The sequence below is a fragment of the Populus nigra genome, chromosome 8, assembly GCF_951802175.1.
Source record: "Populus nigra chromosome 8, ddPopNigr1.1, whole genome shotgun sequence".
Classification (NCBI taxonomy): Eukaryota; Viridiplantae; Streptophyta; class Magnoliopsida; order Malpighiales; family Salicaceae; genus Populus; species Populus nigra.
The window spans coordinates 19827816-19851893 of NC_084859.1; the positions used below are offsets into that span (position 1 = coordinate 19827816).

Sequence of the window (24078 nt, forward strand, 5' to 3'; positions counted from 1 at the left end):
ATTATTAATACTCAAAATAATTTAAAATATTCATTAAAATCTTTCCATTCAATTCATAAAGTTTCAACACGTAGCCATAATTTGCAACCATTGCATAAGAGAACAAAGGATGCTTGCGTTTGCACCTTTCTAGAACGTGAAGGTAGCCGACAACACAGTGCTGAAGGCTGACCACATTCTTAACATGTTTCACATTTTCTCCACCAAAATCATAAATGCTATATGATATGCAAGAATTATATAAGTTGGTGTGTAGAAGCTAGTGTTTCATGCCACCCCTTAGTATCTGAAATCAAGCACCATGCCTGCCTCTACTACAACTTCCGTGGTTCTCAACCATTTCACAAAGAATCAAGCAAATGACAATGGAGAGGATTTAGAGAGATTAACCAATGAGTGCAAGGAATTGCTGCTTTCACTCCCAAGAGAGAAAGGTTGGAGAACTGCATACCTCTATAAATACAAAGGGTTTTGGTGCCAACCAAAAGAAATCCAAGCGATAATCTCTTTTCAAAAACACTTTCAACCAAGAGACACTGATGTTATCCTAGCATCAATACCTAAATCAGGAACTACCTGGCTCAAAGCCCTATCTTTTGCCATCATGAATCGCAAGAAATTTGCAATCTCTAGCAATGACCATCCTTTGCTCGTCTCTAATCCTCACGATCTTGCACCTTTCTTTGAGTACAAGCTTTATGCAGACAAGCAAGTTCCTGACCTCTCGAAACTCCCTGATCCTAGACTTTTTGCCACCCACATTCCATTTGCTTCACTTCAAGACTCCATCAAGAAGTCTAATTGCCGGATTATTTATATCTGTAGAAACCCTTTGGACACTTTTATTTCCTCATGGACTTTCAGCAACAAGCTGAGATCAGAAACTGTTCCTCCACTGTTACTAGAGGAAACCTTCAAAATGTATTGCGAAGGGGTTGTAGGGTTCGGTCCCTTCTGGGACCATATGTTGGGATACTGGAAGGAAAGCTTGGAGAGACAAGACAAGGTGTTGTTCTTGAAGTATGAGGACATGAAAGCAGATGTTACGTTTTACTTGAAGAAGATTGCCAAATTTATTGGCTGCCCTTTTTCAATGGAAGAAGAAAAGGAAGGTGTAGTGGAAAAGATAGCCAGCCTTTGTAGCTTTGAGAAGATGAAGAATTTAGAAGTTAACAAATCTGGAAGGTCTATTACGAACTTCGAAAATAAGCACTTGTTTAGGAAAGCTGAAGTCGGAGATTGGGTGAATTATCTGTCGCCTTCAATGGTGAAGCAATTATCTCAATTAACAGAGGAAAAGTTGGGTGGATCTGGTATTGAATTCAAAGTGTTTCCTTAGCTAGGGGCAAGTTATGTTACTTCAAATTTGGCATATGTGCTCTTACTTTTTAATTTTATCAAAAAAAAAATTGCATGCGATAAAAAAAAATATGATGAAGGGGAAGGTGTTTATGATGAAAAGGAGGTGTCCAAGCTGCTGCTGCTTCTTCTTCTTCTTTTGTTATAAAGAAGAAATTAGAGCTACAGAGATATTGAGGGAATAAGAATACAAATGTCAATTGAACTATAATTTATTTACAAGAGATGTTCATGTTATTAACCTAAGTGTGATTGCAATAAATAAAGTCGATATTATTGGGATTAACTTTTTAATTGAGTTTGATTCTTCTTCTACGGTGAGTGGGTTGAACAATCCCAATTCCAGACCTTGAAAGTTTCAGGATCATTTTGCTAAGGTTTTCAGGTTTTCTTCTAGGCTAGGCAACATTTCTTTTAGTCACAATCTTAGAAAAGCTAATTCTATGGCTGACTCGCTTGCAAAACTTGGGGTTTATATATATATTAATTGGCTGACTTTATGGCATGGACTTGAAGTGAATATATACTCTCGGGATGATACTTCAGTAAGTTTGTTGTAAAGTTCATAATCTTGTATATTGTGATATGTTTTCTCTCTTGAGGCCTTTTTTATATTGTTGTTGGGTTGCAATTTCTCTTGTAGTTTCGTTGATTTTAGCTGTTATGAAAGTTCTTGAGTTTTCCTGTTTTGCTGACATGGATCTGAACCTTTACTTTTATCTAGTTTCAAGTTTCAACCTTTATTAATTGTTTTTTATCTTGATAGTGGCTTAGTTTATCCTTCTCCTGTAATGAAAGATAAGATTGCCTGGAAGCTGACAGCTGATAATCAATAATATTGCTAAAAGTGGTTGGGATTTTATTACAAAGAAGATGAGCCAAGTTGATTGGTTCAAATTGCTTTGGGGACGTCTGCATATATATATATATATATATATATATATATATATATATATATATATATATAGTACGAATCATAGCATGCTTATTGCTTTACTTTTATAGCTTTTACTCCATTATTTTATAGCAAATCATCAAGTAGTTATTTAATAATGATTTTAAGAATCAATTACTTAATTTTAATTTTCAGAAATAAAAATAATTTTTATAAAAGTAGGTTGAAAGTACATTAGCTTTGTTTATTTACATGAAGACTGCTTATTGTATTTCAAAAATAAAAATTATTTCAAATATTTTAAAATTAATTAACTTCAATTATTTTTATTTTAAACATAATAATTAAATAATATTATTCATGGTTAATAATCTTAAATTTTTTATAAATAACTATCTTTAATTTATTTATTTTAAGTGTGTTAGCTTTAATTTGGTTTATATTAATCTTAATCAGATAATTTAGTAGGTTCCAATTTCATGACTAGGATATTCATACTTGCCTCCTTCCCAAAATCTGGCTCCGATCTTGGCTAATGACCTTGATATTTTCCATTGTCAATCGTTCTCGCTATCCTTCCTCAGATAAACCTTGACTTGCTTCGAGCACTCACAAAGTTCGGGCCCTTTATTGAGCTTGATCTCTTCGACCAAGAAGGAACTTCCCCTTATCTTTATATATCACTATATCAGTACTAGCACTACTCCGTCTACATCTCCAAGGCTTTTCGCTGCTCACATTCCCTATTCATCATTGCCCGAATCCATCAAGAAGTCTAATTGTCGTGAAGGTTACATTTATCGTAACCCTTTTAACGTGGTGGCATCCTGGTTTCATTTTTCCAATGTTGAAGGTGAACCAGAGAAGCTGGATGAGGAGTATTTTTTAGTCGTTCTACAAGAGAGAAGTTGCGGGCATGGTATTAAACTTGGCCTGGTGGGGTCGGTCTGCTTACCTGAAGCCTAGTCCAAGCGGATTTTTGTCCGAATCAGATGGATATTCAGATGAATATTGACCGATCAAATCTGGATAACCTATCAAGATAATCTGCAACCCCCACAGTTTCGTTTTGGGGCATGTACAAGGGTTTTGAAAAGATAGCTTGAAGAATCCCCAGAGTGTCAATTTTTTATGTAGGAAAACTTGAAGGAAGACACACTCACGCCCTTGAAGAGGGTGGCCGAGTTTATAGGGTACCCTTTTTCAATAGATGAAGAAACACAAGGTGTGATTCAAGAAAAAGAAACTCTATGCAGTTTAAATAATTTGAAGGATTTAATGGTCAACTAGAGTGGCAACTACTTGCAAAATCATGCAAACACCTCCTTTCTCAGGAAAGGTAAGGTGGGTGACTGGGCCACCTATCTCAGCTCTTCCACGAGGCAACACCTAGAAAGAGAGATGCAAGAAAAACCTGGTGGATTTGGCTTGACTTGGTTTATTTTAATGACATTCTCAATTTCAAGATTATCATATTAAATATTATTAGAAAACATATTACTAGCGGTTAAAGGAAGTTAAAAGAGTAGCGAGGACCAGTTCTCCCAGTCTAGTCAAGTTGCTTCAACAATGGGACGATGGGAGGATTCTTTGGGACCTATGGAGAGAGACATGGGGAGGTTTAAAATAATCCTCTTACATTTACAGATCACTAAAATGCCATGATCCTAAACCATTCCAGCATCCTTACCTTACAAATTGTGTACATATTAACTTGGGAATGATACAGCTACATCTGGAACAATGGAGCTCTTAATCAAGCAGATTTGATAATTCAGCCTTTCTGAAACAATCAACTAATGCCATTTTTCCAGCAAATTCTTTTTTAGGGTATAGGTTATCTGCCTTCATCCTCGCTCGCAACCCATAGATTGGAGTTTTCGCGTTGATGTAAGCATCGACCAGAATCTCAAATGGTTTAAAGCGTGCTGTATACCCTAGCTCCCTCATACTCTGGAACAACTTCTCTGTGTTATGTATATCGCCTCGTTTTGCATAATGCTCCATGACAGCGATGCATGTTGTGTACAAAGGCCTCTTCCTCTTCATCCTAGCTACCTTTAGCAAAATTGAATGCGCTTTCTCAACATCACCAGATTTGATATAAAGCCTCACTAGTGCATCCCAGGTCAATGGGCCAGCCCACGACCCAATATCACCCATCTGTTCCACCAGATCCTTGCCCTTACTGGTTAAGTTGTTGTCTATGTAAACATTCAGAAGAGAGGTGTAATATCCAAATGTGGGATTCTTCCATGTCTGAAGCATTATCTCTGAGACTGCTTCTGCTTCTTCCACTTTGCCCAACTTGCCCCAGGCTCGTATGGCAGCTATGCACTCACTCTGCTTGGGATCTGCTTTGCATTCCTTCCAAATTCTACCCACCTCATCAGCATTTCCAAGAGAAGCATAGAGGGAAAGCAATGATCTACGAGCTCCAAGACCTCCACCCTTCTGTTTTCTTTTTTCAATTTCCTTCAAGATGAGGTCAGCTTTATCTTTTAATCCCACACTTATGTAGTGCCTTGCTATGACAGCTAGAGCAAAGACGTCAAGTTCCATGCCTTCATTCCTCATAGCCTCAACTAATTTCTCCATCCCCGTTGTGTCATTAAACTGACATTTAGCATCAATAAGAAGCTTGTATGTAAGGAAAGAAGGTTTGATATTTTGGTCCTTCATCATCAACAATATATTGGGTATTTTTTTCTTCTCCAGCCTCTTGTAGATAATTATCATCTGTTCACATGCTTCGACAGTGATTGGCAAACCTAGGTCCCTCATTTTCCGGAAAACGGACTCTGCTTTCTTGATATTCAAAACACTGACGCAGCTCGCCAAGAGGGTTTGATAAACTAATTTACCTCTAAAGGACTCAGGGATCTTCTCAATAAACTTCTCTGCCCTCCAAAGCCCCAGTACTTTCGCAATGCAATCAAGATGACATGCATAGTCCCTTTCAGTGAAATCAGTTTGCTTACTTCTTTCCAGCCACTCAGAAAACTGCAACGATACAGAAGAAGTTAAATCAGAACATAGCATTGTTTGATTCAATGAGGAGAAGATACAAACTAAGAACTGGAAAGTCTTGAAAAAGGTGACAAACATTCTGATGCCAATTGGCAAAATGAAAGAGATATGGGCAAAATGAGTTCTACACTGGCTATAAAAAAAAGAAATGCATTGAGAAAAAGACATGTCCTCACTAAGTTATTATCAAACAAACAGGAAATATCACTACCTGATTTGTCCAGAATATTCACGTAAATTTATAGCTAGTTTCTATGTTGTCTGTCAGATCATCTTGTTTTATTGAATCTTATAAACAAGCTGTACTAACCAATTAAGAAATGAATATAGTCTTTAAAAATCAATTGATTCAGAAATGAGGTCCTGACAATCACTTTTGGCTGTTCACATGAGGTCTTAGTCTAACGTTTCGAAACACGCTTTTAATAATCTGAAGTTGGTGACTATAACGAGGATAGCAAAGGTAGTCTTGTTAGTTTGGATAAGGTAGAAGTGCCTTAACATGCCACAAAAAAATAGCAGGAAATCTGAGGGGTATTACCCATAGAATGGGAGAGAAATGTGTCTAGGGTTCTGTGCAATGATTAAGTCCACAACGATGGGAGAGTAAATTCTATAAGCTTGATTAAACTGGGAGCATCTCCACCAATAAAGCGCAAGCAAGATTATAACATTTAGCTAAATGCGTGCAGGCTCAAAAAATGCAAACCTTAACAGAGGAAAAAGATCAAGACGGTACCTGTAATGCCCTCCAATACAGCTGCTTTTTCCGAAGATGATCCATGATCAAATAAATCTCCCCTCGACTCAGCTCGTTGCCCTCCTCAGTAAACTTACTAAGAAAATCAACAATATTTGGAGTTTCCGTAATTGTATTTAATAACTCTAAAGCTTCCTTTTTATCACCAGACTCCTCATCCACTTCCTCTGCATTGCTCTCTTCAATTATGCCATCCATACCACCCGTCTCAAACTCCAAAAACCCACCTCCAGTTTCATCATTCTCATTGTCATTTCCCATAGCAGCCTTAGAACAGTAGCCACAACTCCCCACATATAGTTTTTCACTAATAGGTGGCTTACGGTGAAGCTCATTCAACAAATTATATCTCCCCAAAATCACATTTTCAAGAGTGCATGTACCAGCTCTATCACTCGCAAAATGACATATTCGGTCCAATTTAGCAGTCCTTGCTCTAAAACATCCAGGCCAAGACCTATTTATCCTGACATTAAACAAGAAATAAATCAATAACTTAAAAAAAATAGATTTTATTGGGGATGCATCATAAAGTATAAACAACACTAAAGATGCTTACCTTTTCTCTCAATTTTAATTTAAAAAAAAAACAAGCATTTTACACAAAAGGCATAACTTTTGCCAACAAACAATCTACTTATGAACTTTTAAGGCAAACCAACACATCAAAATCTATAGTGGATGCTTTCCTAGTTTCATAAAAAACTTGAAATGACAATTCTTGTGATGATAAATACAGAAACAAGAAATGGGCACTAAGAATCACACTAACAAGCAATCCGTTCTTTCGACGTGAAAAGAATTATAACCAAGAAATGGTGACCATAATCACTTTGAAAACAAAAACCCATTACCTCTTTCTATGTAGAGGGTGAGAAAGTTACCTGCGAGAGTGTGCAGAAGCTCGACGGAGAGACCACATAATAAACCCCAGCGAGGAAGTAGCAGCGACTATGGAGTCTTAAACCCTCCTCTGTTAGTAAAGTAAAATGGGCCCAGATGCACCGACTATTCAGCCCAGATAAAGCCTAGATTGAAATATGCACCCTACCCTAGCCAGAGCCCAAGCTAATGAACAACTTTTTTTTTATTAGGGGAGGAGATGGGCCTGGAGGCCTAGGCTCGGCAGTTGGAGGAGTCAGAACTCGAGACCTCCTAACGCAAAGGTACGAGACAGCTAATTTTACTGCCATTGTTTTAGATGGTTACTTTTTTATTTGACGACAACCAATATTATTGAATTAATTTATGTATTAATTGAAATTAAAAAAATGAATGATTTTAAGTTCAGTGTATTTAAAAGAATTTGATAATTTTTTAAAAAATCAAACGGAAAAAAGAAGAAGCAAAACCAGAATAAAAGGAGAGAATATGAAAAGCAATCGAGAAACATTTATAACTCTATGAAATTTTAATACCAGCCAATCATATCTTAATAAAATCTTGAAAATGTTTTTAAGGTGGCTTTAAAATCTATTAATATCTCGAAATAAATAAATAAATATATATATATATATATATATATATATATATATATATATATTTAGTTGGAACACGAATATACAAGTATAAAAATGTTTTATGAATCTCCTCGAACAGTATAATTTGTTGTGCTGCATTTGATCGAGTGCAAATTTTGATTTGATGGTATAATTAATAGTTATTTACCACATAATCAACATGAAATTAATGAACTCGATTCCTGCACCAAAATTGACAAATATTAACAACTACAAACGAAGTATTTACATGCAACGTGAAGTAAACGCAGAATTGAACTCCAACTCATCTTTATAAATTGATACAAATCAGAAAATTAAGGTCATGTCTACCCGAAGTTACTTTGAAACATGCATGCCCCCATCAACCCATAGTCCCAGCAAGAACAAGCTAGGAAATTTTAACACTCACAGTTGACAGGACTACTCTGTACTTATCTCGATCCCTTCTTATATAATTTACATTTACTCTCATGGCATAACGGTGTCTTACAATCAGATTTTACATGGTTGTCTCTGCATCTTCTTTCTTTCTCAAAGGACACCTTGATGAAAGACAAGAGATCTCTGCTGGGACTTGGATTCCCTGCACCCTAATGTCCCTAAAAGTAACGTAACCAGAAAAGGAAAAATGTCCCTAAAAATAATCATCCAAATTAAACAAATTGTCCCCCTTCCTCTCCAGCAGAAATTAACCAGGTCACCCTCCAAACAAGTAGCTGGAGACTTTGTTTTGCCCTTGATTCTGCTTTCAAATTAACTTCTCCCAGAACCCTCACTAGAGAATTAATTAATGCGCACCAAGAGATCAATTCTATATCCAAACCTTCACCAGCAGGAGAACGTATATTGATCTCAATGATTAGAATTTCCACAAACATTGATGATTGCACTACCTTTTTTAATTATCAAATCCTGACAAAGAATAAGCTTAGTTCTGGTCCATTGTTTCCATCAGGATTCAACATATAATAGGTCTCTGAGTCTTTAGACCCCGCCACACGTTCAAAGAATGCCCGCATGTACGTTAATTCTCCATCTGCAGGCTGATCGGCTCCATCTCCTGTAGGTATTACACCAGCCCCCATAGAAACCACGTGCAAGATTTGCATCACATTCAAATCCTCGTCAGTTGGCTCCCTCTTGACCGCATAACCTGACTTTCTGCCATTACAAAACATTGTCCATATCGGTTCATCTTCAATCTTGGTCTTTTCATGTGGCTTCTTTTCACATTCCAAGGCAATCCTAACAAGTCCCACTCCCATATCTTGAAGGAGTTTTCCCGTGGGGATTGTGAGTTCAAGCAATAAAACAGGTAGGGATCCGGGGCTTTCTTGGATGGCAAGGTTTATCCTAGCTTTCCGGTGCCCAAATAGGGTTCCGGTCATGCGGGTCCCACCATGAACGTGCCCATCATGGAGGCGGTTTCCGTGGAGTGAGACAGGAATCTTGCATGCTGGAGCAATGATAGGGAATGACCGGAAAACAGCACGGACACGACGAAAGATCTTATTGTGCTTTGATGAACCTTTCTTGCTATTTGGTTGATGGAGGGAGATAGTAGGCCGGACCGGGGACATTGGGTTCACCTTTCCAGATGGAGTGGTTGGGGGTGATGGAAAGGTCGATGGTGACTGGGACCGAGTCTGTACCGGCTTGAGAGATGGTGGGATTGATGGTGGAGTTGCCATGGTGGAGATTTGTTACTCCTTGGCGGGCTTAATTTGGTAGGCTTAATTAGTGCTGGTGGTGCATATATAACAAGATTGAAGTTGAGGCATGCACGTTCAACTTCGTTCTTGTTTCTCATTATATTTCTTTAAAGGAGAATTGAAACATATATATTTCTCCAGGTTTTTTCTGCATTACAACTGATTTATGGTTAAGAATTAATTTCCAGTTCTGTATAATTACCCTAAAGATAGCTTGGTTATTGTAATTCTTGGATCGATCGACTACTGGCATGGTCCGGAGCTTTCTTGTAGCCATTAAAATAGGCAATTTTTTAGTACACTTCTGATAGCTAAACAGCTTGAAAACTAGCGTCTTTTGCCACCCAAAAAAGGATCAGCGTATATATGTATATATTAGTTTGTGATTTGAAATGATAATGTATTTGATTGAATGGTGAATTGGTAAAGTAAAATTTTATTATTATATGCTCCACCAAATATTATCTTTAATTCTACCCAAATTTTACTTATAATTCGCTTTTTAAATTATAGGTTGTGTTTGGTTAGTGTTTTAATATAGAAAAAATAATTATAGAAACAAGAAAAAAGTATTTAGTTAAAAATAAATTTGTATCAAAAACAGTTTTTCGGTGAATTTATATATTTTTAAAAATAAAAAATACATGAAAACATATTTTATCTATTTTTATTATCTTTATGTGTATTTTATATCTCAAGACAATAAACTAACACTATAAAAAATATACTCAAATCAAATGTACATCTTTATTTTTTTTAATTTATTATTTTTTTCATGAACCTATCCCTCGACCCTTTCCACTGGCAGCTATATACTGATCCATCTTGTAACAATGGTCAACAAGAAGTGCAATATAAAATGTTTTGTGAACTGGGCAGCAGTATCTTGAAGATTTTGCAGCTTATGCATATGTACTCAGCATATATCCTTGATTAATTTTTTGTTTATTAATTAATTAAGGATGTTTTGTATATTTGTTTTATTCATCTTGTGCAGGCGCAGACATGGAGAGCATGAAAAGGAGTGATTGGCATGAAAAGGAATGAACTGGTCATTATCCACAATGTCGCCATGGCAAATGCTGCGGTGCTCTCGTCAAATTAGACAGCTCTTAAGATGAGTTATTGGCCATAGTCGTTAAACTTGATTTAGCAAAGAAATGAAGATAAAAATTGGATTATAAATCATTAGAACAACTTGGATTAATTAAAAATATTTCTTAAAAAAATTAAAATCATCATATTATTTTAAAATAAATTATTAGATTTTTTACCGAGTTACCTTTTTCAAATTGCTATAAAACTTGGTTAGAACTAGATTTCGAATCTATTTGTTAGGCCGAGATTAATAAATTTACTTTCAAATTCTCATGGATTATATTATTTCTTTTCATTCGATCCAACGACTTGTATTTCTCGTTGAAAGAGCTCGATGAATTTTGGACAGCTCTGTTTTCTTATGTCTTGATCCAAGGGCTGATATTGTTTTTTTTTTTTTCTAATCTCGAGAGCAGAGCTACCACTTATCTTCAAGGGGCACCATTCTCCGCTTGCTGAATGCTCATATTCGAAGAGACAATTGCATTAAAGAATGGCCATTTGATTTAAGTCTTTGTGGCAGTACTAGAGAATATTTTATTAATATAATTTCTATCGTGGTTTTTTAAACAAACTTCTATTTAATAAGATTTTTTTATATGCTAACACCGTTAGAATTTAATAGTTTATTAATTGATTTTTTTATAAATGAAAAAATTATTAGAATAAAATATCCAAACATTCACATATTATGATTTATTTGGTTAACTATTGAGTTTTAACGATGTTTATAGATGGAGGGTTGTTATTAAATAAAAAAAATATTATATGGGAATAAAATATGATGTTATATTGATAGGAAAAATTCAATAAAATATTTTAATGGGGAGCGAACTATATCTAAAACCTGTTAAAGAATTGAATAGATACAAAAAATAAGAAGAAAGAAAAGTAAGGAATGAATAACTTAATCATGTGCTAATTATTGGGTTTAATTTTCTTTCTTAATTTGTCATCATTTTGATTTGAATAATGATCAATAAGGTTGAACAAAATCTACAATATGATCTCTCTCTAATCTTGATTAAATAATATTTTTAAAAATTAAATAATATATCGATTAATAATAAATTTTCATAGCCCTAATAATATTAATTTACAGAGATATAACTATATTTTTTCCATTATCGACGCATCATATTAAAGCCATCATAGAGTTAAAACACACATGATCAGATAAGTCACTAATTACCAGAGTGCTTGAAAATATTTATTTTCTAAGAACATTTCTATTTTTCCTCTCTTTTTTAAGTTATATAATTTGGCAAGTTGAGTAGAATATTAATTTCTAGCTGGTGTAGATGTCCTCACCGGGAAAAACAATATTTGTTTACTATATATGAATTGTCTTCGACGTTGAATCCTCAAGATACTCGAGATTGAGAAATGCATCGTGTACCCAAAGAGTTTATAACTTGTGTAGGTGTTGACGCTCTACTTAACAATTCATTAGAGTCACCATCACAATAAATAAATAAATAAATTGTGAAAATATATATAAAAAAAAAGAAGGAAAAAGCGTTTGAAATGCCTGTTGATTTTATAATTTTTTTCCCGAGGCAGGAAAAGAAATTAGGAGGATTCCGGCCGTCTATCAAGTAGACTTTTTGATCATGATGCTTGGCAGTCAACTTCAGAAGATTAGGTGAACATCTAGTGCGCAATGAATCTTACGCTCTTGTAAATTTCATAATATAGATTGATCCAGTCCATCATGTAAACAACAAATTTCTCTTACACGCACGCACGCACGCACAAAAGAAAAAAAAGAAGACAAAGATCTGGCTTTCACATGTCGTTTTACAGTTTTATTTTAATGAAACTTGTCGTTTTAATAAATTAAAAACAATGATTCGAGATTAAATCTAGCTTGTAAATCTTCAACTTATCGAGTCAATCTTCGGTGTTAAATAAAGTTTTATAATTTATATATATATATATATATATATATATATATATATATATATATATATATATATAGTTAGGATATTTATTTGAGGATAAACTAGAGTGTTGGGTGATTCAGAGTAGGGCTCACTTATTGTAGTTACAAGACACCTGGAATCTATAGCTAGCAAGCCTTACCCACTGGTCTCCCAGGAGTCCGACTCCTCCATGAGCATAGGATCCATGCCACCTGTTCGACCTCAATTCTTTACTAGTGTTTCGTTACTATTTTAGAAGATGAAGATAGAAAAGATAAGATAAGATAAGATAAGATAGAAAAAATAGATAAAATTATATTTTACAGTGATGTAAATAATAAAATAATTATTTTTTTATTTTATTTGGTTATTATAGGAAAAACATATAAAAATATAAAAAAGGTTTTTTTTACTGTTATCGTTAAACTTATATATTTTAAAAAAATAAATATTTTTTTTATATTAACCGTTAAAATTAATAATATTATAATAACTTTAGTTATAAAATTATGACTAATTTGATGAGCTAACCTAAAACATGAAGTCAGGACTTCTACCTAATCCGATTAAAATTAAAGTTCGTTTCAAGCATCTCGTGATAAAACACGGGTGAAAAACCTCTCAAATTTTTTTAAAAATAAATTTGTCAAAATAAAATTATTTTGAACCCATGACCTTTAATATTTTTACATCTTTATTTTTTTAATCAATGATATTATTCGCTGCATCATCTCCATTCTTTCTCCATGTCATGAAAGTAACTAAACGCTCCCAAGAGTTTTCTTTATATAGAGTTCATCAAATGAAAATGGAGATGCTGAAATTGACGTTTGAATGGCTTAGCACTACAATATTCCAGCAAAATCCTTGGCTTCCTTCAAATTGCAGCAATAAATCCAATGATAAATATATTAGTAAATTGCAACAACCGGAGAAATGAAGGGCCAATAAAGAAACTACATCATACACAAAGGTCTCAAAAGCAACACTATCAAATGGCACCCCTGAAGCCTGAAACAACAATAAAACCAAGAACCTCCTCAGTGTTGCTGAGCTCGAGTAGGGAAAAACATGGACATTTACACCACGGAGTATATTCAACGGATAAGTCAAAAGTTTCTGAACTGGTCTCTATATGCACCTACCAAAACTGAGCTGAGCTGATGCAGCGAGTTGTCCGACCCAGCATCTAACCATTCACACGAATGATATACAATCCTAGTATATACATATGAGTGGAACACCTCTAGAGAATTTTTCAAGCTTTTTCTATGGACACAACTACTTATTCAATGGACTGTCCCCTGAGTCCTCTTCCTGGTTCGACTTTTGAAAAACATTACAATATAGACACAAAATCTTCTCTCCAGGGTTTCTTCAGGTATGCTTGCCAGGATTTGCTCTTATCTATGGATATCCCCGACCTAGGATCGGAACCTCAGCATCATCTCGGAAAATTGGGTAGGAAGAGAGATCATGGCCTTCTGGCTGATCCAGGCTGCAATTTAGGGGTTTAGTTTCTCTGGAAATTCCTTGCTTGGAACTCGCTGATGCCGAGACATGAAAATCTTGTATATTTAGGTCCATCTTACTGAACATGAGGTTTGCAATGGCTCTGTCAATGCTGTTGGTCTCCATTTCGTTTGTTTTCTTTCCTCCAGACCTGAACATGAAGTTCACTTTTCATCAAGACAGCTCAATTGTCAAAGCCATAAATATAAAGGGCAGATGCCCTGAAGAAAATTGAACCCAATAGATGCTTGATCGCCCAAATGCCCACTAAAATGAGATAAGCATAATGAAAAAAATCAAGTGAGATGGGCATTGAAAAATTATAAGCACAGGGTAGATATTGTGCAAGTACCTGATTTCCTCATCTTCACTGGTACACGGTGTTTCCATGTAAAGATCTCCATTTTGGTTCCGTTTTACTATATGTTGCCTTGAATAGCTGGCTAAACGGTACAAGCCATCGCGAAAGCAAATTCTAGTCTTATCATTTAACTGAAAAAAATTCAAACATAAGAAAATAATTAGGATTTGATTTTTCTTGTTAAAAAACAGAGCTCTTAGGATGTTGTGCTATACCTTGGCCAGAACCATTTCTAGCTCATGTAGCGCAGATTGTTGAGATGTTTCGTCATCCACAGGTCCAACCATGCTATCATGCTCTGAAGGGACCGACACATTGACCAGCTGTGCCTGGAAAAAACATTACCATGATCAGTTGATCTTGTAAGTCTCATAGACTAAAAATTCTCATCCAATACCAATACCAGTAATGCAGGCAACATAATCTTAGAATATTCACTTGCCTCTACATTTCTCTACACACTCCGTGTTCCTCACAGGCCGTATGAGCATCATAGATGTATACAAAATGCAAAACGACCAACCAACATATAAGATCATTAATTTCTACTGACAAAGCATGAAGAAGAAACTATAAATGATGTGGGTGTTTGTAGTAGGTCAGGTCAGGTCTAAACCACAGGGCTGGAACCTAATCCCACGTACCTGTGGTTGTTTTGATGGATGTTTCGTCCAAATATGTCGATGATGGGTGCATGAAATAAGGCTCCCCACTGTGGATTTAGACGCACCCTATGTTCATGATACAACAAACAAAATTTCCCCAGAGAAATTTATTCCAGCAACAAGCAGAGCTGAATTCTCTGGGTTACCAAAGACAACAGAGTAAAAGAAGTCATTCTCCATGAGTGATTAAAGTGGATGTATTCATCAACAAGAAATGAAAGAACCTAGTCAGTGATATTATTGATATACGGGAAAGAAAAGGAAAAAAAGAAAAGAAAAGATGTATTTCTAAATCCAAATCAAGGAAGTCATACAACGCGAAGGGTTAAAGTGTGCATATGCATGTATACCTACGATAAACCCCAATCTTCATCCAAGTCACAAGTATAGGCAACAGAACTTGAAGCAAAAGCGCTAGGGTCTTTGATAGTTGAAGACTTTCCAAAGATTTAGTATAAGCCATGAATATTATTATGGGAAAATTATGAAAAAGACAAGGTCAATCATTGATTAAAAGTTAATAAAGAGATGGAAAATCTCACCTCTGCCGGTGCCCAATCCTTTTGCTCTGAGTTGCATGGATTAAAGTGTGAAGCAGCAACTTCATCTTTCTCCCAACTAGCTGATGGAGAAAACGCATGTGTTTTGAGATACTTTGAGCTTCCCATGCCACGTGCATCATTCAAAATACTTTGCAAATCTAAAATCTTGTCAGTCAAGCGATTATCAGCGGATATCATGGCACATTCTGCTTCAGGAGAAAAGCAAAACGAGCCGTGAAGATTTTCGTTCGTAGGTTGGTCTTCGAGTAAGGAACTGCAACGAATGGAAATGAGAACAGATGAGTACTGATTAACAAGGAAGCTTCACCGTTATAAACAACTACATGTAGGGAGATATTGGGCACCCCATGGATATTGAATGGCTCTATTATGTCACAGGTAGCGCTGCAGGTTCAAGAGATGCCATGTAATGAAGGTGGCACAAAGACAGGTGCCATCACCACAATAACTGGAGTAATCCACTTGTAGTAGCTATGAATTCTAACCATTTTGTCATGAAGGATAATAGTCTAACACGCAAGAATAAGGGAGCATTCTATTTCCATGGGGTGTCCGAGCATGCTGATAATCAATATGACAAGCTAAAGCACATCTGACACTACATGATTTCCTACTGCCATTAAATTTAGCCCAGAAGTTACGCTTGTACAAGAAAATTTCATCCAATTGTTCGATTCCTGCAAGATCATCAAGCTGGTAATCTGACTGGTCGCATGACAGGGCATTCTGGGGAAAGGAGTCCTCAGAAAATCCTCTACTTGTTCTTGAACCACTAGACTGATCTTCACCATTGTAGAAACTTTCAACCTCATTGCTCAAAATTTCACCATTGAATTTGAGTTCTTCCTCAGTCAATTTTGAATCCATAGGAAGACTTTGGTTAGAAAACTCATGACTTTCTGATGCATCCGTACACCATTTCGACCAACTCTCTGGTGATGGAAGCCTGTCATATACTTCTTGATCCTTGGGAACCTCAAAATCATCAATACAATCTTCAGAATACCATTCCATGTCTGCGGAGACAAAAGAAAATCCCTATTTAGCAAGAAACAATATCATAAAGATCAAGAAACATCTAGTAGATGCAGAAAAGCCAAGCAAAAACAATCCATATTTAATTCACAGGAAACACCTTATTCTATTACAAGTAGCTGAGGCAGCCAAGATCTTGAACAAGATGAAAATTGCCAAAAGCTTGATATATCATACAGCACAAGCCTGAATCTTTTTAACTTCATCACCAGTTAAATGGAGCTACAGGATCCACTTTAAAAGTATGGATAAACAAGTAAAGCTGCAATTGATGGTTTTGATTATTTCTCACCAACCAAAAAATAATCAAGCAGAACAACGCAAAGACCTCGAAAAATAATCATATATCCACCAACAAATTGAAGAGGCTAGCTTAAAGTTATTATACAAAAGAATTCAAGTTTCAAATCATGGAATAAGAACCATCTAAACACAATCAAACCGCAATCACACATATATTCATCATAACATATCATATCTCACAAGCCAAAGATTCAAACTTTAACACTACCTAAAACCCAGCAAAATACACACAATAAGCATCAACGAATAAAGAACAAAAAAGACCTTCTGGTGGGTGGGATTGATTAAGAGAATGGACAAGACCCCGTTGCTAATACAGAGAAATGAAGCAACCAAGATGACAAGAATTGCAGAGAACTGATAAAAAAGTTGCGAGCTTTGATGAAGGTTTTGTTACTCTGTAAGAAGTGCGATGCTATAGCTGTAAACTGGAGGCGGCCTTGGTTTCCTTTATAGTAATATAGTCGATTCTTGATAGGGTGGAGAGAAAGGGAGAGGCAGGTGTCAAAGTGGAACAACTAGTGCAGTGAGAGAAAGTGATTTGTGGCTAAGAATTGAGATCGAGATTAGTGGTTGACAACCTCCATCAAAATCTGCATCCCCATTGGTCCAGGTGCTAGAATCTGGACCCACAAAATTAGAATTCATGGCCCTGATTTTGCTTATGGTGCCCATGGAAGCCAAGCCAGCAAGCTCATGACTTTTTTTCCTAAACAAGTAGTATGTACCGACAATGGCGCACGTGGCTAATTTGGTCATTTTGCTGGACACGAGGGCTGTTCAAGGGGCCACGTATTACTTGTCTGCATATGGGGTGGCGAGATAACACACGACGGCAAGTAACGTTTGTTAGACTAACACGTGGCTTTCAGACAGGGAATCTAGGACAGTGTTGGTTGCCAGATCAAGGGCAAGCAAGGGAAGTAGCCAAAAAAGTAGCCCTTTGGTTTCCTTGGGGTTATACCGTATAGTTAAAGCTGCCTTTGCTACCCGTTTCAGCACAGGTAGATGAGAACCACGTAGTTTCTGCCGTTTACGGTGGAAAAATTGAGATATATTTTTGGACATGCTTGTCTACGGCGTGTTTGGTATATTGTTTGTTTTAATAGTATTTTTTACTTAAAATAATACTATTATATTTAAATTATTGAAAATTATGAAAAAAATATTAATGTAATATATTTTTAAATGAAATGCATTTTCACAACACTTCAAAAAACAATATATATATAATTGACATTACCAAATTGAGAGGTTATCGATCATTCCTGGATTGGGATTAAAAAGGGAGTTGGAGATTTATTTTCCATTTACATTGCCAAATTGTACTTTTATTTCATAGTTAATGATTTTATTTATATAAATTTAATAGTTTTCGTTAAATAATTCTAACAGAAGCATAATTGAAATATCTAAACAATTTAAAAATAAAATTGATTTAGAATTTAAAATTGATACCACCCTCCCAATAATTTGAGGATATACATGATATTTTTCTTTTATATTAATTCTGGTTTTCCATACTTACTCGGTATAAATTCTAACTCCATCCATCTCGCAAGGACGGGGGGGGGGGGGGGGGGGGGGGGGGGGGAATCTTATTCGTCGAGAAATATTGCTGTGCTTGTAAAAATAAAAGAAGAGGAAGCGTGGCAGTTTAATTCTTTTTATATTACTTTAGCATTATTGTACAGAGTATTTTTTTTAAAATATATCAAAATAATTTTTTAGTTTTTGACATTGGCATATTAAAATCATTAAAAAAACAATAAAAATATAAATTTTATATTTTTTAAGTGAAATATATTTTAAAACGTGTTAAAAAACAAAAACTCTGGCACCTACTGCTTAACTTTTTGATCCGGGAGGTTTTGGAGAGCGTTTCAACCGGAGTTTTGTCAAATTTTGAATTTTTATTTTTGTTTTAAATTAATATTTTAGTATTTTTTATTATTTTAATATAGTAATATCAAAAACAAATTTTAAAAAATATTTTCTAAGTATATTTCCAAACAATAAAATCATTTAAGAAAACAAATAACCATCATCACCATTAGCGTATAAGATCCCCGCCTAATTTAATCAGCTGCGAGTTGTAAAATCAAGATCAGCATCCAGCTTTTGCAGCCAAGAGAGAAAAAAACAATATCGACAGAATCATCTCCAATCCCTACGGTGGAAGAATTCAAAGGCTTTAAAAAAGTGACAGTGATTGATTTGTCTTTATCTAGAAATTAAAACCATATCCCAGATATGGAGAGAAAAACACAGAGATGAGCATCACGTCCTCTTCCTTGCTGAGGTAGGGGTGTTTGCTTCCTTTTTTAGGGAACGTCTCAGGACACTTTTTTCTTCCTTATCAGGCAATGTTTGGCAGCACGGGGAGCCCTTTTTTTAACGTGTTTTAAAAATGTATTTTATTAGTAAAATATTAAATCAATTGTTTTTTATAGTTTTAATATAAAAAATCAAATAATTATCCTGACGTGTTATCAGACAAAAAAATACCTAACACTACATTACAAATACACAATAAATGTTACACGGTAGAAAAAAAATATGAAGATGGCGACAATAAAAACAAGGGTAGGTCTTCCTCTCTCTCTTTTTTTTTTTTATAAAAGTATAAAAAACTTATTTTAAAACTATTATAAAGAGATTTTCTGTGTTTTGTTTTGTTTTTTTAATTAATGTAGTTATCTGGTCTAGTTTGTGTATTTTGATTATTTTCACAGGTCTTAAAGTTAACGACTATATAAGTTTCTAATGACCATTATATTAGCAACGACGTAACTTAAACCTGAAACAACAAAAAAAATAAACTATTTGGTCTCAAGTTTTTACCACTAAATATTTACTAGATAATTATATTTTTTATATATATTTATCATGTTGGTTTTAAAACTCTGACCAGACATGAGCTTAAAGTCCACTTCAAACAAGGAAAAAATATAAAAATTCATGGATGGTTGTGTTGATTTTACTTGCCTTCTTTTGTCCTTGATGCGAAAACGGAGGCAATTTTGAGGCAGACAAATCATCGTAAACTGTGAGCTGGACTTGCGTGATAATCTCTCAATCAAGCTCTTATTTCTTGAACCCACTTTAAATTTAAGTTTATTTTTTCCGGTAAATTTAAAAACATAATATTCAAACTTTCAGGGGAGAAAGACAAAAGTACTTTTAATCCTGTCACCAAAACACATATAAGTACTTTACATCTGTATTATAAGAATCTTATCACCTAATATTAATTTATATATATATATATATATATATATATATATATATATATATATATCATTCAGTTAGTACCTTAAAATACAAAAGATTAAAAAATAATGAAAAAATAGTTTCAAAAAATTCTTTTAACCTAATAGTTTAAGCTGCTAAGTAAAATTCTAAAATATAATTTATATTATTCTTTAATACACCCCTTCAAGTAAAAGTTCTTTGACTTGAAATTTGTACAAACCCATATTATTCGTGCTTAATTTTTATCAAATAAATGAAGACTGTGAAATTTAAACTTGTAATCATTTAATTATTAAGGTTTCAATACCATGTAAAAGAACCATCTCAACCCACTAGTTTAAGCTGTTAGTTAAAGTCTCTGATTTATATTATTCTCTAATAAACTCTAACAAATAAACTTGTTTGCTTGAAAAAAATAAACAGTAATACAGAATAAATTTGCTTTCATGATATTTTTTAGACGAATCTCTATTTTCTTAAAATAAAAAGTAGGAGATATATTCTCTCTGTATCCATTATCCTCAATTTTTGTTTTGTTTTGAAACAATAACTAAGCACTATGAAGTCTATGATTATAAAATTAAATATAAATTAAAAAGAACAAGTCTTCGAGGGCCTGCATAATCTATTGGGCCGAATAACAGTCCATTTCTTAAGGCCTTCAGGCTTCACTAAACCCATATCGGGCCCATAGATGGATCTCTACACTGAACCCAAAGTTAGCACACCACAACAACGACAATACATTAATCGAGACAAAGTGAGGGGAAAAAAAAATTTCACCAGAATCTTCAAAGGTCGAGTCTTCCAGAGAAGCAAAGGACCTGGAATTTCTTTTCCCGCGGCAAAATAATTTTCTTCGAGAAACAAACTGGCTGGTACCTGCTTATGTCTTTTATTTCATGATCATCTAACTCTAGGGCAGCTATATTTTCCTGGGTTTGAGTTACTTTTATTGTATTAATGGTCTTTAAAACTTAAAAAGTGGTGGGGTTTCTTGTTTTTTGAAAACAAAATAAACCCACTTCTCGTTCTTGCTTTGTGTCATTATGGTTAGCAAGATACTAACTTTATGAGTTATTATTAATGGGTTTTAGTTGGTTTTGATATTCCATTGCAGGTTGAGTTTGTTTAGTGATCTGTTGAAGATGTTTAAAAACACGTTTCAGTCTGGATTTTTGTCGATCCTATACAGTCTTGGGTATGTTGTAGATTTTGGTTTTAAGCATTTTGTTGTTATATGTCTGATTGGCTGTTGGATTTGTGGATATGGATATTGATGTTATGTATTGATTCTCTGTGTTGATTGGATTTTTGTAGGAGCAAACCTTTGCAGATATGGGATAAAGAAGGTGAGTTGCAGGATTTATTGGTGATAGTGTCGTGAATTTCTCTTATTTAGCTACTTTTGATTTGGTTTTAGTACAAGATAGAGCTCATTTAGCAATTTTGCTTTCTTTGTTCTGGAAGGTCATCACTTATAGCTCGTTCTACTGTTTGAAATTATAAGTGATCTTTGCTTCTGATATGGACCCTGAAAGACTATGGTTGTTTATTGTATATATAAATTATCGTACCAAAGCCTGGAACAAATATATATTCTCTGTTGCTTTATATTCCAGGGGCAAGCTGGGGTATATATTATGGTAGCGGGAGACATTTCTTTATAGCAACTCTTCTGAGATTTTTCTTCTTATGCTGGGGATATGTTACAAATCACTGGCAATCTTATTTCTCAATCCACTGATAGATTTTTTTTTTTTTTTGTTGAAAATGCATATGACTGATGTCAATATGTATAGGAGGCATATATACCTTTTATTTTCTGTGAGGCACCACAATGCATACAGGTGATGTCAAAAGGATATGAGGCATGTTTAGGTTGTGCTCCGACTACAAGTATGAGGGGTTATATATGCATGATATATCTCTTGTTTTTTTCCCATTTCGGTCTTTTATGTATAACTTAAACCGTAATACTGTGAAGAATGAGATGCGATTATGAAACCACAAGTCGCTAAATGAGTGGGCTTCTTAAATCCTGTTGATATTTTTAAGTAACATTTATGATATTGAGAAGCAAATGTTGAAAGAGACGATGTTGAAATCTGTATTCAACATGGCTATTGGAGATAATTATTGAAAACTTTCTTGAATTCTCAGTTCAATCTGTTAGCGAGCATCTTAGAATTGCTGAAAATGTCCGATGGTGTTTTTGCAAGCATAGTTGCTCTCACTATGAAGCAATTCTAGTTACCACTTCAAATTCCATGTGATAGATGCAAACATTATGTATTCATTTAAATGGTGTGGTTGTTATTGTGAAATTGATTTCTTCATTTAATGTGATGACAGCATTACAGTTTAGTTATCCAGAATTGAGTGTGCTGGCTCTAACTTCTTTTTTGAGTCTTTAACAGTTTCCAATGGCCATATAAAACGACTGCATGATGAAGACATACAATCCAATGTGCTTGAAATTGTTGGATCGAATATCCAGTCCACATATATCACATGTCCTGCAGACCCTGGAGCGACTCTTGGTATAAAACTTCCATTTTTGGTTATGATTGTGAAGAATGTGAAGAAATATTTCACATTTGAGATTCAGGTGCTGGATGATAAGAATGTCAGGCGGCGCTTCCGGGCTTCCAACTTTCAAGTGTGTAAGTTTGCCCTTAGTTGTGATGTTTGTCATTTTCCTGACCTCTTTTCTTATTTTCTTGTTTCTTTTCCCAGAGAAGTTGTGGGTTATGTATTACAGGTCTATTTAGTTCGTTGTTATGATAAAAGAAACTACATATTGAATTTTTCATCAAGTCAAAGGAATAATAAGGAAATTTGATCCGAATTCAAAAACCTACTGCTTGTTATATGAGCTGCTGGCATTGTGGGGTTTATAAATATGACTGCTAGATCTTGCACTTGACCATGTGGCTACAGTTTCAGAGTCTAATAAATCATTGAACTGGTGAAGGAATTGTGTAGCTGTGTGTCTGGATGAGTGGTTCACTTTTCGAGAGAGAGATGGGGTGTGGTGGGGGTCTTTCTCTGTTACAGATTTTAGTTTTCTAGAGGAAATTATTGGTCTTACAAGTTGGTATCAGAGTGATGCCAAGCTCAGGGTTAAGTCGAAATTGACAATCAATTCAGCTGTCATAAGATGGTTGGATGATTAATGGAAAACTGGATAGCGACTATTAAAATTTCAAATTGTACATTTTAAGTTTTCATGTAAGATTGTTGTTTGAGTTGAAATATTTTGAAAAGGTATGCTTGCTTTAGGGTAAATTGATGTAGTTTGATAGTCCTTGTACCTCAAGTGGTTTGATTTTTGGATCGGACACGCAAGCTTATTGATGCACAGTACCTTTTTTTTGTAATGAATTATAGACATTAAATTTGATATGATTCTATGAATCTTGCAGACTGTCACTAGGGTGAAACCATACATCTGCACCATGCCACTGAAGTTGGATGAAGGCTGGAATCAAATCCAATTGAATCTCGCTGATTTTACTAGGAGGGCGTATGGAACCAACTATGTTGAGACTCTAAGAGTTCAGGTTCATGCAAACTGCCGTCTGAGAAGGATATATTTCTCTGATCGCCTATACTCAGAAGAGGAACTTCCACCAGAATTTAAACTCTACCTTCCAGTACAGCAGGTAAGGATACCATGCACCGCACCCCTAGTGCTAGCTTCAAGCTGGCTTCTCTATCTTGGTGTTTGCTTCTCATTTTTCATTTGATATATTAATTGCAGAAAGCATGAGAAGGTCGTGGCTTTGGAATTACTGCTGCTCAATGAGGATTTCTTGATCCTTTGTCATTCTTCATCATCCAATCAGTTTTATCAATTTTTTTTTTTTGCTTTGTTATAAAACTAGTGGAAAGCTACCAGAACGTTAGAACATATTTGCCAGGTGATCTGTGACATTTAAGTGGCTTGGCTTGGCTTGGCTAGGCGAGCTTTTGATTTTCTGCTCTCTGTTTTATCTGTACAATTTGGAGATTGTAATGGCTTAAAGTAGTGTGCTAGAACAGAAGATATTTTCACTCTTTAGGTCAACATTTGTTTATCTTTAGCAGCTTCTCATCTT

General features: G+C 34.9%; 5 protein-coding genes across 7 annotated transcripts; 2 read left to right on the top strand and 3 right to left on the bottom strand.

Annotated features, from left to right (window-relative positions):
- The first annotated feature begins 251 nt into the window (after positions 1-251).
- Positions 252-1645, top strand: LOC133702336 (cytosolic sulfotransferase 15-like). Its single transcript, XM_062126660.1, has one exon. The coding sequence runs from the start codon at positions 302-304 to the stop codon at positions 1337-1339; it is 1038 nt and encodes a 345-aa protein (XP_061982644.1). The 5' UTR covers positions 252-301; the 3' UTR covers positions 1340-1645.
- Positions 1646-3872: 2227 nt separating this feature from the next.
- Positions 3873-6980, bottom strand: LOC133701013 (pentatricopeptide repeat-containing protein At1g80270, mitochondrial-like). Its single transcript, XM_062124764.1, has 3 exons — positions 6929-6980; positions 6024-6510; positions 3873-5257 (listed from the first exon to the last, which is right to left on the bottom strand). Exons 1-3 carry the CDS (start codon positions 6964-6966, stop codon positions 4007-4009), a joined length of 1776 nt encoding a protein of 591 aa, XP_061980748.1. The 5' UTR covers positions 6967-6980; the 3' UTR covers positions 3873-4006.
- Positions 6981-7806: 826 nt separating this feature from the next.
- Positions 7807-9253, bottom strand: LOC133700554 (protein MIZU-KUSSEI 1-like). Its single transcript, XM_062124118.1, has one exon. It carries the CDS (start codon positions 9235-9237, stop codon positions 8452-8454), a length of 786 nt encoding a protein of 261 aa, XP_061980102.1. The 5' UTR covers positions 9238-9253; the 3' UTR covers positions 7807-8451.
- A 3910-nt stretch (positions 9254-13163) lies between these two features.
- On the bottom strand, positions 13164-17196 carry LOC133701684 (protein LNK3-like). 3 transcript variants are annotated; one of them, XM_062125704.1, is made up of 6 exons: positions 16985-17196; positions 16032-16398; positions 15362-15635; positions 14370-14483; positions 14146-14285; positions 13164-13944 (listed from the first exon to the last, which is right to left on the bottom strand). In XM_062125704.1, the coding sequence occupies exons 2-6, from the start codon at positions 16394-16396 to the stop codon at positions 13689-13691; spliced, it is 1149 nt and encodes a 382-aa protein (XP_061981688.1). In that variant the 5' UTR covers positions 16397-16398; positions 16985-17196; the 3' UTR covers positions 13164-13688. The 3 variants fall into 3 exon arrangements, with proteins under 3 accessions (XP_061981688.1, XP_061981689.1, XP_061981690.1); XM_062125705.1 differs by lacking the exon at positions 16985-17196 and adding an exon at positions 16518-16665; XM_062125706.1 differs by lacking the exon at positions 16985-17196 and having other exon boundaries at positions 16032-16420.
- Positions 17197-20714: 3518 nt separating this feature from the next.
- Positions 20715-24063, top strand: LOC133701157 (uncharacterized). Its single transcript, XM_062124986.1, has 6 exons — positions 20715-20853; positions 21096-21176; positions 21296-21327; positions 22396-22637; positions 23404-23643; positions 23742-24063. Exons 2-6 carry the CDS (start codon positions 21124-21126, stop codon positions 23748-23750), a joined length of 576 nt encoding a protein of 191 aa, XP_061980970.1. The 5' UTR covers positions 20715-20853; positions 21096-21123; the 3' UTR covers positions 23751-24063.
- Positions 24064-24078: the final 15 nt, after the last annotated feature.

Excerpts from the sequence above, each read along its gene's own strand:
- LOC133701157 (XM_062124986.1), top strand. The coding sequence starts at position 21,124 with ATGTTTAAAAACACGTTTCAGTCTGGATTTTTGTCGATCCTATACAGT. Across the intron at positions 21,177-21,295 it reads TCGATCCTATACAGTCTTGG|GAGCAAACCTTTGCAGATAT; the intron begins GTATGTTGTAGA and ends GGATTTTTGTAG. Across the intron at positions 21,328-22,395 it reads GCAGATATGGGATAAAGAAG|TTTCCAATGGCCATATAAAA; the intron begins GTGAGTTGCAGG and ends AGTCTTTAACAG.
- LOC133701013 (XM_062124764.1), bottom strand. The coding sequence starts at position 6,966 with ATGTGGTCTCTCCGTCGAGCTTCTGCACACTCTCGCAG. Across the intron at positions 6,511-6,928 it reads GCTTCTGCACACTCTCGCAG|GATAAATAGGTCTTGGCCTG; the intron begins GTAACTTTCTCA and ends GTTTAATGTCAG. Across the intron at positions 5,258-6,023 it reads TGTATTGGAGGGCATTACAG|TTTTCTGAGTGGCTGGAAAG; the intron begins GTACCGTCTTGA and ends GTATCGTTGCAG.
- LOC133701684 (XM_062125704.1), bottom strand. The coding sequence starts at position 16,396 with ATGGAATGGTATTCTGAAGATTGTATTGATGATTTTGAGGTTCCCAAG. Across the intron at positions 14,484-15,361 it reads AGGATTGGGCACCGGCAGAG|GCACAGCTGGTCAATGTGTC; the intron begins GTGAGATTTTCC and ends TGTTTTTTCCAG. Across the intron at positions 14,286-14,369 it reads TAGAAATGGTTCTGGCCAAG|TTAAATGATAAGACTAGAAT; the intron begins GTATAGCACAAC and ends AATTTTTTTCAG.
- LOC133700554 (XM_062124118.1), bottom strand. The coding sequence starts at position 9,237 with ATGGCAACTCCACCATCAATCCCACCATCTCTCAAGCCGGTACAGACT.
- LOC133702336 (XM_062126660.1), top strand. The coding sequence starts at position 302 with ATGCCTGCCTCTACTACAACTTCCGTGGTTCTCAACCATTTCACAAAG.